The sequence below is a fragment of the Labrus bergylta genome, chromosome 3 (genome assembly GCF_963930695.1).
Source record: "Labrus bergylta chromosome 3, fLabBer1.1, whole genome shotgun sequence".
NCBI lineage: Eukaryota > Metazoa > Chordata > Actinopteri > Labriformes > Labridae > Labrus > Labrus bergylta.
This window is the reverse complement of record NC_089197.1, coordinates 23,710,946-23,725,014: the sequence shown is the minus strand read 5'-3', so window position 1 is coordinate 23,725,014 and position 14,069 is coordinate 23,710,946. Positions and strand designations below refer to the sequence as shown.

General features: G+C 40.8%; 1 protein-coding gene across 1 annotated transcript in view; it reads left to right on the top strand.

Moving 5' to 3' along the window:
* The window catches only part of tox3 (TOX high mobility group box family member 3), a 40,462-nt gene that overhangs the window by 15,895 nt on the left and 10,498 nt on the right, over nt 1-14,069 (top strand). The window contains exons 2-3 of the mRNA XM_065952997.1: nt 6,932-6,997; nt 13,688-13,939. Of these exons, the coding sequence (XP_065809069.1) occupies nt 6,932-6,997; nt 13,688-13,939 (318 nt within the window). The remainder of the gene's footprint in view (nt 1-6,931; nt 6,998-13,687; nt 13,940-14,069) is intronic.

The window sequence follows — 14,069 nt, the reverse complement described above, 5'->3', positions numbered from 1 at the left end:
CAAACCCAGAGAAGAAGCAGAATCATCACCATTACCACCAACAAAAACAAACTCATCTCCAGTGACAGAAGGCTGTTCTTCTCCAGTATGACATTCAACCTTTTTATTTTAGTTTCCTTAACCTTGCAGCCAACTCTCGCTCTCTGCAGTGGAAGAATGGCGAGCAGAGCCGAATGAGCTCCGTTAAAACCCACACCTCTGATACCATCTCGAGCTGGAGTTGCTTCAGAGCTGCTGAGAGTAAACAGCCTTGAGATGTGGCTTAACAGCAAAAGCAAGACAACAGTGCCAAGCCTTTCTCATGTTGCTTCCTCAAGAGCTGTGTGTCCATGCAACAGCAGCCATTGTGAGAAAGCTGCACCATGTTTCTGAGGCCCTCTCCATCTCCTAAGCTCCTTTGTGGCTGTGGGCCAATGGCTTTGCACCCCGCCAGATCAAAGATGGAACCCCATTTAGCTTGTGCTTTCTTTTAGGATTTGCTCTTGAGAGTACAGAGCAGACTCAACAGCTAGAAATAAAAAGGATGTTGGATGTTGACCTTTATAGTACTAAGGTTTCAGTGCTCAGTCTTTGGTTCCATCATGACAAACGCTGAGTCCAGCTTTGTTTTGGCAGCATTTGCAAGTCTAAGGCCTGAGAAAAAAAAAATATCTATGGTGAACCTCAGTGTATTTTGGTTCCATTGTGTAACAGGGTGTTTGATGTGGCCAATGGTCATGCTACACATTTACAATAGTGGTCCTGGATAGATCATATGTTTCCCCTTAAAATCAACATAAATTAAAAACTGATGGCAGAGAAGTTGAAGGATGTTTGAACTATTCAACAAAAAGTTTAAAGAGGATACAAATGAGGGAAGTCACAATTCAAAATAGTAATATTACATTTCTCTAGATACGGGCAACTGTTTTTTAATAAAATGCTAAACTGAGAATCTTGTGAGCATGCTGACTTTAGCATTTAGCACATAGCGCATGTGTTGATCTATTTATTATTTTAACTGTGTTATGGTGTTCTCATTCTTTTAGTTCACTAGCCCACATGGTGTTAAACCATTGTAGTATAACAAGGGCTAAAGAGAACATACATTTTACAGTGCTGTGAACGATGAATGGATTCCAACACTGCGGTGTGTGCCAGATGTTTTCTTCTGTGTATTACAGCTTTTTTTCAGTTATTCAACTATTGCCTTTACAAGATTGTGTAATGATATTCAAAGAGCCTTCAAATGCTGTTCCAGCCTGGTCCCTATGTGTCCCAGAGTTATCACCTAAATGTGTCTCAGTGTTGTCACACTTGTACACTGTGTCCAAGCTGAATATAAATGTAGCCCAATGGATTCTACTAAATGCGCCAACTATAGCTGCTCTTTCAACGCAGCCATAATGACAGTGCAGCTTGTAAAAACAGAAAGCATATTTGCTGAGCTGTGTAAATGCTTGAAGTTAGTGTCTTTATGTTATCATTAAGCTTTTGATGTTTGTTGGATATGCAAACTTAGTTTTAATGCCTGTGATTAAATAGTTAGGTTCCTTCCTGTACCATGTGGAGTAATTTCCCTGCCTTGTTTTTTATTTTTTTTTATTTTTTATGACTACCTCCATCTGTGATGTTTTGCTTTCAAATGTTAGAAGGACTAGTGGTGACATCAATGTTTTACAGCTACAAAATTCAACCTGTTTATCACTGACCAAATACTATAGAAAGGAATCCTGTTGATTCTAGTTTAAGCCACAGTGGTCAGCAATATGTGAGAGAGAAGAATATCAGCAAGATGCTGAACAAAGCTTTCATCAGCTTGATTCAGATCCTAGATAAACCCCAGCCATTCTCTTACACCATATCCTCCCCACTCCTGTGGCTGTAGTCACACTGAGAGGCATGGGAAGAGTAAGATGCTTCCAAGGAAATTCCACTCTTTGCTACCTTATGTAGCTGAGGACTTGCTGTTTTAATGGTGAAAGACAGTACTGGGCTGGCAGGGTAATGATTTTAGCTTTAAACTGAATTACCAATCGATTGGACCTGCAGATCAGAACATGGGTTGTGAGCCCACTGGGTGGACATGCTGTGTTGTGGAGTCGCTTTACAAATTCACTGCCGCACACATAGAAGGAAATGTTTCTATATACATCGACTCTGCGCTGCATGCATTGCAGCCTGCTGGGCGCGATTGGGCCTTGTGTCCACCAGAGGAGCAGCTGCAGTGTGCTTATGCTGAATTGAGTTTTAAATTAGCATGTCTTTGGTGAGGAGGACCTGGGGTGGAAGAAGATAACTTCTTCAGAGGGCCTGACCAGGATTTCAGGGAAGGAAACGGTGCTCCAATGCAGTTTGCTGAAATAGAGGCTTGAAACTGGTTGTGGTCCAAGCTTTTAAAGGAATTACATTAAAGAAATACATGGAAAAACTACCACAAGTGTAAGTTTTGCTGGATTGGAGGTTGAGATTTGGTGTTTGCAATGTCTTTTATTGGGACCACTGGAGAACATATTAGCACAAGTGTCGAGTTCCAGAGAACACATGCTAGGCTGTGATTACTGAGCTCAAGCTGAACTGTAAAATGACTTGTCAGCAGTTGATGTGTTTTTGGAAAAGCCTGGGCTCTTGATTGAATTAGTTTGGTGGTTTTCAGTGGGGAGGAAGAATGTGTCCAATTGGGTTACCTGCTGACAGACAGCTGAGTGTTATGACTTTTTTGATCATACTGTAAAACTAAGGACCAGTCTGCTGTTGATTATTTTAAATACAGAGTAGAAACAAATCCTCCTGTCATTTTCATTCATATATGTGATTATGCATCTTTCCTGTTATGCATTATCATACAATCACCATTGACAAAGCAGTTTTCAATGCTTGGATGTGAATGTATAGGTCCTGCATGTTTATTTTCCATTTGTATGCATGCAGAGCTGGCAGCTGTGCTATCACAGGCTCTTCAGGTTTGTATTCTGGGTTGTCCAGTTCATGTTTACTGATAGGATCTGTGTGGTGGTTACTCCATCATATGGGGGGTGAGATGGGGTCACGTTAGTGCAATATTGTGTTCGCCCGGAGGTTGAAATAATTTTGTTTGCTATAATAGCTGTAAAACACCTTATTTCCCACCGGACATTCTTTCATACAAATATTCCTGGACTGGGATTTAAAAGGTGGGGAAGCATCAAAATTACACTGGCACTGCAGTAAGAAAAACAAAAATTGAGGTTATGCATGCAGACGTTTGTTGTTTGTAAAATGTGATTGTAGCTTCTTTGCCTGATAATGCAAAACTCAACTGAAGTATTTAGTGATTTCAAGATTTATCTTTATCTAGAATACAAAGAAAAAGCTAGTACTATGACTCACAATTCATCTCATACACGGCCAGGTTTCTCTTTTTTGTTTGCCTGCGATCATGCAGACAGTGGAGTCTTTTCAAGTTGGGATCAGGCTCCATGTAAGCTCTTAATTCTCCCCTGTTAAACAGTTATTTAAGAAATGTGCTGGTGGTGCAGAAGGCGAAATAAAAACACTGAGTGCCCAGTGTTTGCTCTGCCATGTAGCCATGTCTGGCTCTTAGTGCAACTCACATTACACACCACCTTTAACTGTAAATCCAATCTAATAAAAGCCTTCTACCCACAGCTATTTTAAAATCCATCTTTTCTATGGCTTCCCTCAGCTGTCTGCTATAGTACTTTACTGGACAATTAAACTTGATTTTATTGTGTTACAGCGGCATTTATTTTGCAGAAATTAACTTTTTCAACTCCTCAGATTTTCCAACTTTTCCTCCTATGTTACAAATTGGATTCCAAAATACTTATTCATACACACACACACACACACACACACACAATTGTTTGCCCCTCACATGTCTAGCAGATCTCTCATCTAGCTCGTCACATCATTTTAATTACAGAGCCTTCATTGTCTGCACTGACCCATTTTAGCGTAGTCCCTCACCGTCAGCTGCATGGTCCCTCCAATCATGCTTAATTTCATCTGGCATTTGACTCAATTGCCACTGCCGTGAACATGAGCCCCCCACTCCCTTTAAAAAAAAAAAAAATGTATTGGGAATAACAATAATAATCTCCACTCTGCTCTTGTCGTCCTCTGAGGTCTCGAGCCTGAGCTGCTGCACCACATGGTACAGCTTTTAACGGTGAAGATTGATACCAGTGGCGGGGGACATTTCTTGGGATGTTAGTCACAGTTCTCAGAGGAGATGTGGAACTTCTCTTAAAGGGCCCTGGAAACACAATAAAACATGACTCACACAGACAGAGCCCAGGGAGTTTCACATCACTAATTTGCAATCGGACTTAACTAGCTTATATTTCTCTAATGAAACTAATGTGCTAAATGTCTGTGCTAACAGTATGTATTTTAACTGTACCTCTCAGTTTGATGGTTGTTCTGATGACACATCCTTTTATGATTTATAATCACAAGAAAAGTTAATGAAACTGAACTGCTGTCATGCAACGTAGCATGTTAGCATGTTGAAATGTGACTGTTAATGTCACCAAGACCAGGGCACACAACCTGAGCTAAAGCTGCCGTTCATACAGAAACGCATCTCAGCATGTTGTCTTACCATGCAGCAGACAGGATAGCAAACATGCCGTTCTATTAAACATTGCCAAGATTTCTGATGTATATATTCCCGAATTGTCATGTAGGACTTACAATAACAACAATTGTCTGCGCACTCTTTTACAATCTTATTCACGTCCACAAAGATGCAGGGAAAGAAGACACCAGTGCACAGAGCACTATCTCTCCCCACAATCAGCACAATGTTCTAGTGCTTGAATTGAGAAGGATATCTCTGAGACTTCAATTTGCTATCTAAAAGAGGAAGGAGGACGCAGTAACACTTCTAAGATAAGCCCAGCATAAGGTTAATTACCAGCCGAGTGGCTAACGTAACCCAGCCATGTCATGTCTCAAAGTTACACTCTGCTGGGAAATGAAGGGGTGCCAACTGTTGACAGAAGATTCTCATCTGAGGAGTGTCTTTATGATTTTGTTGTTTGTATTTGTACAAACATTTAAACTCCCAGCGTTTGAGTCAGATACAGTTTAGTGGGGAAGCTCCAGGTACGACGGCACCGGAGGCCAAACGACAGCACAACCCACCTGCTTCAGTGGCTGCTAAAGCTCCTGGCTCCCTTTCTCATTGGTGCATAACACTGTTAACATTGCTGCTGATTCCCAGCTCTCTCTCCAGGGCATAGACTAATTAATGGATACCATTCGCAGTTGATTAGCAGCAGTTCTTTCTGTAATTACATTCACATACTAACCACTCAGAAGAAAGGACTACGGGAAAAAAAACACAAAGGGCTAGAAAATGTATTATTGCACTTCTCAGTTCACTCTGATCTTAATTTGTTTCCCCTATTGTTTGGCTTCTGCTTAGATAAGAAGCCATTTTTTATCCCTCTCTCTCTCTCTCCCTCTATCCATTGGAGTTCTTGGTCTGTCATAATGTTTTAAGAGAGTAACTTTGTAATAAACACACAAAAGCGATTACTGCCATGCTTTGTTGAAAATGTGATCTCAGTGGAACCTCATGAAGACGCAAACTCCTTTCTCTCCTCCGTGCCTTGTAGGCTGGGTTGTTGTTTTTTTTTTTTTTTTTTGCACTCCTCGCTCGTAGAAAGGTGCATTGTGCTCCTGGGCCCAGCTGCTAGCCCATAATTCTTCATTCTGTGTCCCATTGTTCCTACCTGTCAGCATGGTTGTGTCTCAAAAGAAAAGGAAGTGGATGCCATTTTGCCAGCAGGCGGTGCGTGGGTGCAGGGGGGAGTATGTTGTGAAAACATGTTATTTCTTACCGAAGTATAGGGTTTAATAGCTAATCAACAGTTTGAACAATGGTGAGGTTTATTTTTGGGCTCTGTATGCATGTATTCAGATAACAAAGTGAATAGAGATGGAAACCTGAGAGAGAGAGAGAGGAATGACATGCGAGAAAGGAGCCGCAGTTCCGAGTCAAACTCAGGCCCCCTGCTTCGAGGACAACTGCCTCTGAACATGGGGCAGCAGTGTGTTTCTGCAGTGAAAAACTTACTGTCTCCACTGGTTACTCTAAAATATGATTCATGCGAAATACCTTAAAATTGTCAGTATCTTGTCATTTGTAAAAAGGCAGCTCACTTCAAGCTCCTGTGTGGTACTATTTGTTTGTAATGATTTTGTTGCCCCCTGGGTGGACACAGCATTACCTCTTGTGTCCTGTACATACGTACACAAGTAATTATATTATTGTATTGTATTTTAATGTGAGTAAAAGCTGTGAAAGATTTTTTTTTAAAGTTTTTTTTCTGCAGTGTACTGTGTTGTTTATATTCCAATCTGACACATAGCCACGTCAGCAGTTTTAGTCAATCAAGTCTATCTTGATGCTGAGCGTCTTGTTTGCTTTTGTAGCACATATAGAGACATCAGTATCAATTTCAGTCTATTACATCACCAGCTATAATCTCCTCAAAGGAGCTTTAACTACAAATGCACACAACCCATATTAAAAACACTCCACTTCCTTATTTCCCCTCCATGTCACTCCTCTCCTTTGGTTTATTCAAAGTTAATAACCTGCCACTGCATCCTGATACTTGGCTTTGTGATGCAAACATATCCTTAATTGCAATCCCATAAGAGCTGAAAGGCAGGACCAGATTCTCATTACCCTGGTCTGAATGTGCCCGGGCCTCTCGCATGCCTCTTGTTGTGTCACAATAATGGCAGAGTGGCAGAATACGCTTGTGCACATGGAGACGAGGGTTAACTCTATGTGTAAACATTAAGAGCCAAGTGTGTAAGAGCAGCCGGTTTGAGTGACAGGTGTCCGTTATGAAAGGGGAGAGCTCAAGTTGCATTGGATGTTATCTTGACACTAGTAGCTTCATTGTGTTTTTTTCTTTTTCACTTGCAGTTCCAGAATAACAACAACTACATGAACATGACGGAGGCCAACAGTGCCCTGCTCGCTGCTGGAGATGTGAGTACACTTCATTTTTTCTGTTTTAAAAATTCCCTTTTAAACAAGCAAAGCGCAATGGAGTGAAGATGTTTTTCATATTTTCTTAACTGATCATAACTTTATCTGAGTTACATTAAGGCTCTTAGGTGGACATGTATACTGAGGCCATTTAAGAGTTAATAACTTCATCTTATTGCTCGAAAAAGCTGTCTGCTCAAATACTGCCTGTCTTGAGACCCACAAAAGACAATAAGCTTAGAGAAAGACGAGCTCCGCTCACCATATATTGCCTCATGGTAACTTGTGGGAGCTGACGCTGATGTGATCTGACTCTCTTGACTGAACCTGTGTAAGATAAAGTGATATCCCAGAAAGCAGAGGATATAAACACCTGTTTTCTGTCTCTTTTCCAAAACGTAATGAAGGAGCCCAAAAAGATCATATAGTCCTGTCAGTCTCAGAGCCACTCATTATGCTGGCACTTAAAGAAAGTGAAATGTCACCAACAATCTGAATCTGTTGGAGCTGCTGGAATAAATCTGTGTATTGTACTGATGCATTCACAAGAAAGAAAGGAAAAGCTGTTTCTCCAGAGATATATAACAGCCTCTCTAAGGCCATAGTAGTCCTAACAGTGTGCTAAATTTACCCGCTCTATTCCCTCTCCACCCACTTCGCTGCCCTGTCATTAGAGACAAGTGCACCAAAAATACCTGTCATCCTCTGTGGTTCAAACGGGCCAATCTCATCCTGTTTAGCAGGGGAGATTGATCTGGCTTCAAAACCCACAGCAAAGCGTCTCAACAGAGCTCCAAAACTGTGAGATAGATGTCATTGTTAACCTCATTGTTTTCATTCACATCACATATGAAACTGTGACATTTTGTGTTATGAGTGTGTGACTTCATGTTCATAAAGTGGGCGCTTCACAGGGTGTTATGGAAAAGTTTAATTGTCCCCTTCATTTGCACTTAGTGGGCGCATGCTCCGTATGCAGTGGGTGCTGGGGACCACGCCGACACAAGCTGCTTGGGGAGCGTTCAGCCCCCAGCTGTGAGGGCCCACTGTGGCAGTCAGGGGAAAGGGGGATGGGCTAGGGTTAGGCAGAGGAGGGGGGGGGTCCTTAAAAAAGAACACAGCCCAGCTAATTTGCATTTTATCAAAAGGAACAACTGTTTCCAGTGTTAGGGCACAGATGGTATTGTGCTTATAGGAGAGAGAAGAAATCTTAAGCATTGCCCTTTCTTTTCAAGCTGAAGAGTGCGCAGTATTGTTTGTTGAAACCTGAGCTAAAGTGAGAATACTAGAAGGTTGTGAGGTTTTACACTATCCCCACTGTAATGCTACATTAGTGTTCTTAATGTGTCTGCCTTGGCTGAGAGTAAAGTGGGAGAGGAAGTCTCTATTATGAAGGCTCTGTAATGAACAGATGACTTTCAAAGCAAGAGTAAGTTTATGCCACCGCATTTGGTCAGCTATTGTCTTCAAATCAAACCTCAGGGTTGTTACATAAAGAGATACACCCTTTCATATTCATACCGTTCAGTGTGTGTGTGTGTGTGTGTGTGTGTGTGTGTGTGTGTGTGTGTGTGTGTGTGTGTGTGTGTGTGTGTGTGTGTGTGTGTGTGTGTGTGTGTGTGTGTGTGTGTGTGTGTGTGTGTGTGTGTGTGTGTGTGTGTGTGTGTGTGTGTGTGTGTGTGTGTGTGTGTGTGTGTGTGTGTGTAGTTTAAGATAATATCTTTATTGTTGAATTAACAATGTGCAAAATTATAATATTGAAGTGCAAGTCCTTTTGCAAAAAAGAAACCAAACATGCATTGAGAGTCTTCACACTTACTGCATATCATCAAACCTAGAAGGACACTACAGTGCATGTGCATTGAGAATACATGCAGTATTCATGCATCACAACAAGCTAAGCTAGCGTAGCTGTCTGCATGGCTGAAGTTAAAAATGAGAGAACAGATTAGATTTAAGACAAAACCACATATACCTTCATAAAAAAGATTGAGCTGCAAGAAATGCTATAAAGCTAGCTAGAGTTAGCATTTTCTCAAAAAAATACTTGAATGTATTAAATATGAATTAAATAATAAACAATTTTCCTGTTAAAACACTTGAGGTAATGTGACAAGTGGTTTCGTTTTACCATCAATGTGTATACACCATTTTGTTTTTTTAAACAGTATGTAAGCTAGCATCAGTGCTAACTTACCCGATGAAATAGAACTGCTTGAAAAGAAAAAATCCATTGACAACGTTGTGGCCTTTTCTTTGCAATCATTAAGCTTTACTTTTCAGTGAAAGAGTCTTTGTAACTTTTTAACACCTGCCACTGTTGGTTATTACCGCTGGTTATTTCACAGCCAAAACAAAGTATTTACAGTTTGCTTACTTTAGCTAACTTTAGCAACCATAGTCTACTGGTCAAGTTTATCAAAGCATCAAAACATTAAGTCTTGTAATGTTTCTAAAACATTTGTATAAATACAATGAAATGTTCTATTTTATTGTTTGAAGGAAATATACACAATATTACAGTTTCTTGATCTGAGATTCTGTTTGGGCCACTGCTTTCAGAGTTATCACTCCTATGTCAAGGTACAGATATATATATATATATATATATATATATTTTTTAGCATTTTCAAAAATGAATCGAAAGCTTTAGGTAAACCTGTTTATATACAGCTACTATTTTGCAGCACATAATGTATACATGAAATTGAACACGGCCCCTGATGTACAGGAGGCAGAATGCTTCAACATCAGAACAGCAGACTTGTATTTGCTGTTTAGATGTCTGATGTATCATTTACCTTATGCACTTAGAGGATGAGATAAGATGACCTTGTGTGCCTGGTAAAGCATACATCCTAGCAGAGAAAGCTTTACTGCTTCGCTCAGGGAAAAGGATACTGTATACTGAGATTGTGTTCCACTCAGATGTATCACTTTACTTTCCCAATCAAATTAGAGACTTATAATGAACTATAAATATGTAGAAATGGACTACAAATGATCCAAAGTTGAAATAATGTTGATGAGGGCTGCCAGGGTTGATGTTGTCATTTGAGTAGCTGCACTCTGGCTGCCGAGATATTTGAAACTGGATCCTCAATCTTGTCCATATTGATTCTGAGGCCTATTATATGCAGTAATTGCATGCTGCTGCCTTTAACAAGTCTTGGTCATTGCATCTGTGAATTGCATTAGTAAGTTTATTGAAGGCCTGGGAAAATTGCCTGAAAAGCCTTTTTTCTTGCTCTTTGTCCTGATATTGAAAGGGTGTCATGGCAGCACTGGGAAACACACTGGATGAAACATCAGAAGGGAAAAAATGACCAATGAATATCTTCCAGTCACCTTGGAGCTGTGTTAATGTGTTACCACAATTTGTTATACTGTGTTAAAAAATAAATGTACCTGTACTTCTCTGTAACAAGCCCTGCTCTGCCCCCACACCACTGGACCCCGTGGCTGCCAATGGAAAGACAAACACTTAACCAACAGTTTTACATGTACATGCCAGCATCTGCCTTTGACACTTGGTTTTGTTGAGCTTTTCAGAACAATTTAAATTTAAATGGATAATCAGGTTGGTGATTTAAAGAAAGTGGATTGTGCATCTCTTAATCTCTAATCAGAGCCTCCTAAGCTGCTCTGGGTGCAGAATTAGACTGGCTTTATGTGAAATGATACTAGACAGTGTGCAACACTGTAACACTCTGTGGGTTCCAGAAAGATCTGGCACTTCTTCCCCTGGGGAGAGGGTCTGACATCTTGCATACCCCCCCACCCCCCGACACAAACGCCATGTCTCCATTATCAGTGCCCCTGGTGCAGATGTTAATTTGTATCATCATTAACAAAGCGAGGCAAAGCACACAAGCACAGACTGTGATACTGATCATGTGCTAGCATCCCTCCCCCACAACAATTTGTTTCTTCTTCTATCCTTTTCTCTCGTTCTGTTGAGTAGAAACTAAACACAAGTGTTCATCTTCCACAAGTACATGTCTGCTTTTTGCTTTAAGGTCAAAGTCATGCTTGTGCTTTCTCTCATACAAAGTAAAATCTCACCTCAGCCAACCTTCTGTGTTGTCATCTCAAATGTCTAGGATGGTGCTGTAATTCAGGCCACAGTGCATCAGCCTATAGGATCCAGTGGCCTATATACTGTAGATATGCCCTGATTTACCTTACGCAATGTAACATCACAGGAAACCTACGTACTTCAGCAGAAATATTCATCGTTAAAAAAGAGCAAACAATTTAAGATAATGTAATTTTAATTTCCACAAAAGCATTACTGGAAGCTAATAAGAGGCCTGTTGAGTTTGTCTGACTGAACTGCACTAAGCAGGAACCACACAGGGCTGTTATTCAGTCAGAAAGATTATAGTAGTGTGCCAGTGCTTTGAGATTGCTACATGATATGACACAGATGAGACAGGGGACTATAGATCTGGAGGCTAGTGGGGAGGTTGACCCTGCCGCACAGGAGATGTTACAAAAGATGAATGAAGACAGTGATGATGAATGATCCCTGATCCTTTCCATGTGCCACTGGAACTTTTTGTCCATGACTCATGACAGTTTGTTTGTTCTTTTTTTGTAAACTGTCTGTGTTTTGATTCACATGCTGCTGAACAGGCAATATTGTGAACTAAGTTCTGGGGGCTTTTTGAGTGGACTAAAGCATAATATGACAGCAGAGGACTCGGAGTGAATGGTTTCTACTGAAGGTGCTGGTGATTTATTCTGCACTCTGCAAGCCAGAGGCCAGAGCTGTGAGGAATATGACCTTCGCTCTTTTTAAAAGGAGAGCTGATTCTCTAGCTGTGAAACAAGCACTGAAAAGTGAAACAGTGGTAGGGAGCAGGAAGGGGGAAAGGAAAAGGGAGGAAAGAGAACTCTATTAGCTGCCTATGCCACTGGAATTCATCAGTGCTTGTCAAGACAGCTGCCCTGAGTAGGCAATGAATTAGTTTCAAGTGTCTGTGTGCTAAAGCAAGCAAGGGGAACATTAATACTCCCTAATCAAGGGCTGTGTTGGCATATTCCCTCTGTTGTTTCCATTCAATGCTCAAAAGACAAAGAAAAGACTGAAGACATCCCTGGTTAGCTTTGTTGGCTTTGTTGTTGGCCATAGTTCACTTTGCTCACAGGCAACACAACTGTCAAGATCAGGTTCATACATTTTAGGTAAGTTAAGGTTAATCTCTGCTAATAAATTCTGTCAACCACTAATATCTAGCTGCAGGATTTCTTAAAAATTCATAATGTTCTCATAATATGTGCTGTCATGTTATTTAAACATAAAATAAATTCAAAAGAAGAAAAAGAAAAGGAGACATCCACCTATAGTTTGAATCTTATTGGACAAGAAAAATGATGAAGGTGCTTCATATGGGACTAAATTCATGTCACATTTTGTTAAGAGTGTGAGAAAAAACAGCTATACTCTTAAACAAGCCAGGTGTATGAAAAAAGAAGGAGGCATGGTCATCTCAAGGACTTCCAGTCCTGTTGAAATATAAATGCATGTATATTTGAAAAGGTGAAACCAGCCCGTGGGAGACTATATTTAGCCTGTTGGAATTGGTATAAATGCTGATTTACTTCCTTTTGACCCCAAGTTGGTTGTTTTCCTTCTGCCAGGATTTCCTATAATATGAACTATAGTAGATGATGAGGTCATGCAGGATTTAAATAGTGCTGTATAAGGAACCAAAAGGCCATGAAAGACGTTTTTGAGATCAACCTGAAGCACTGAAGAGATTTTATAGTTCACAGTATCTTATTCCACATACTGTTCAACACAGCCAATAATACTGGCAGCTTAACCTGCTTTTACCGTTATACCAATATGCTTCCATGATGTATGCCAAGTGCTAAGAGGTAAAATCATGTCACTTTTAGCAGGAGGCCCATGCTTTGAAGAGGTTTTAGTAACTTAGCAGCAGCAGAGCCCAACTCCTCAGACAGCATGCTGTTTGGCCCTGTGTTCAGCTGCATGTTTGTGGACCCGCAGTGTGGTCATTGTGAGGATATGAATATGCTGGCTTTCCAGAAAGAAGCTTAATGCAATGTGCAGATGAAAACAAGACTCAAGTAGGTGAACAGTCCCATCTCCAAGAAGGCACATAAGCAAATTAAGTGTGACCAAAAGCTTTAATTCAAAAGGCAGACGGATTAGGCTGTTTGATGAGCAGATTTAAGGGTGCAGGCAAGGGGAACAAAAAGAAACACTTCTGGCCAAGCGTAATAATCTTTTAAAATGTTCTTTAAAACCATCTCCCTGTGACGTGTATTTTCACTGCACTTCAACCCAACATCTTCCATCCTCAAGATTAAGGGCTTTTATCGTGTATTCCCTCTCTCTCTCGTGATTGCTGCTTGATATTTTTGCTTTTGACAAGTTTCTCTGCTCTTGCTTTATTCCTTCTTCTTCTTTCTCAAAGTGGACTTTAATAGGTTTAGGAAATGTTACATCTTAGTGCACTTACAGACAAGTGTATTACCACTCGACTAAAACACTCCCTTTTTTTAACAAAGTTGTCTGATTTAATCCCTGAAGGTTTCCTTCCGGCATGTTAGATAAGACCCACCTCAGTAAATGCTTACTGGCTGTTTTGTGTTGCTGGAATTGATGATTTTCCTTTTCCTTCCTTCCTTCCTTCCTTCCTTCCTCCTTCTCTGCAGACTTTTCATACGCCCAGCTTGGGAGATGAGGAGTTTGAGATCCCCCCAATTACACCTCCACCTGAGACGGAGTCTGTTCTGGGCCTATCGGAAGGGAACTCACCTTTCCACGCAATGCAAGTTCCCCCAGCTCCACACAGGGGCCCCTTAATCCCTCAGTTCCCCCCTCAGAGCCTGGATCTGCCCTCTATTACCATCTCACGCAACATGATGGACCAGGGAGGGTTGTCTGTCAACAGTGGCCAACCTGTGGTGAGCATCTCTATTCATATACGACACTGGCACATCAAGAAGTCTTACTTTCATCCAGTAGAGAACTATTATTGTCATTTGCAACTCCAAGAAATACAACATGGACAACATTATAAAAACAGCAGTATGA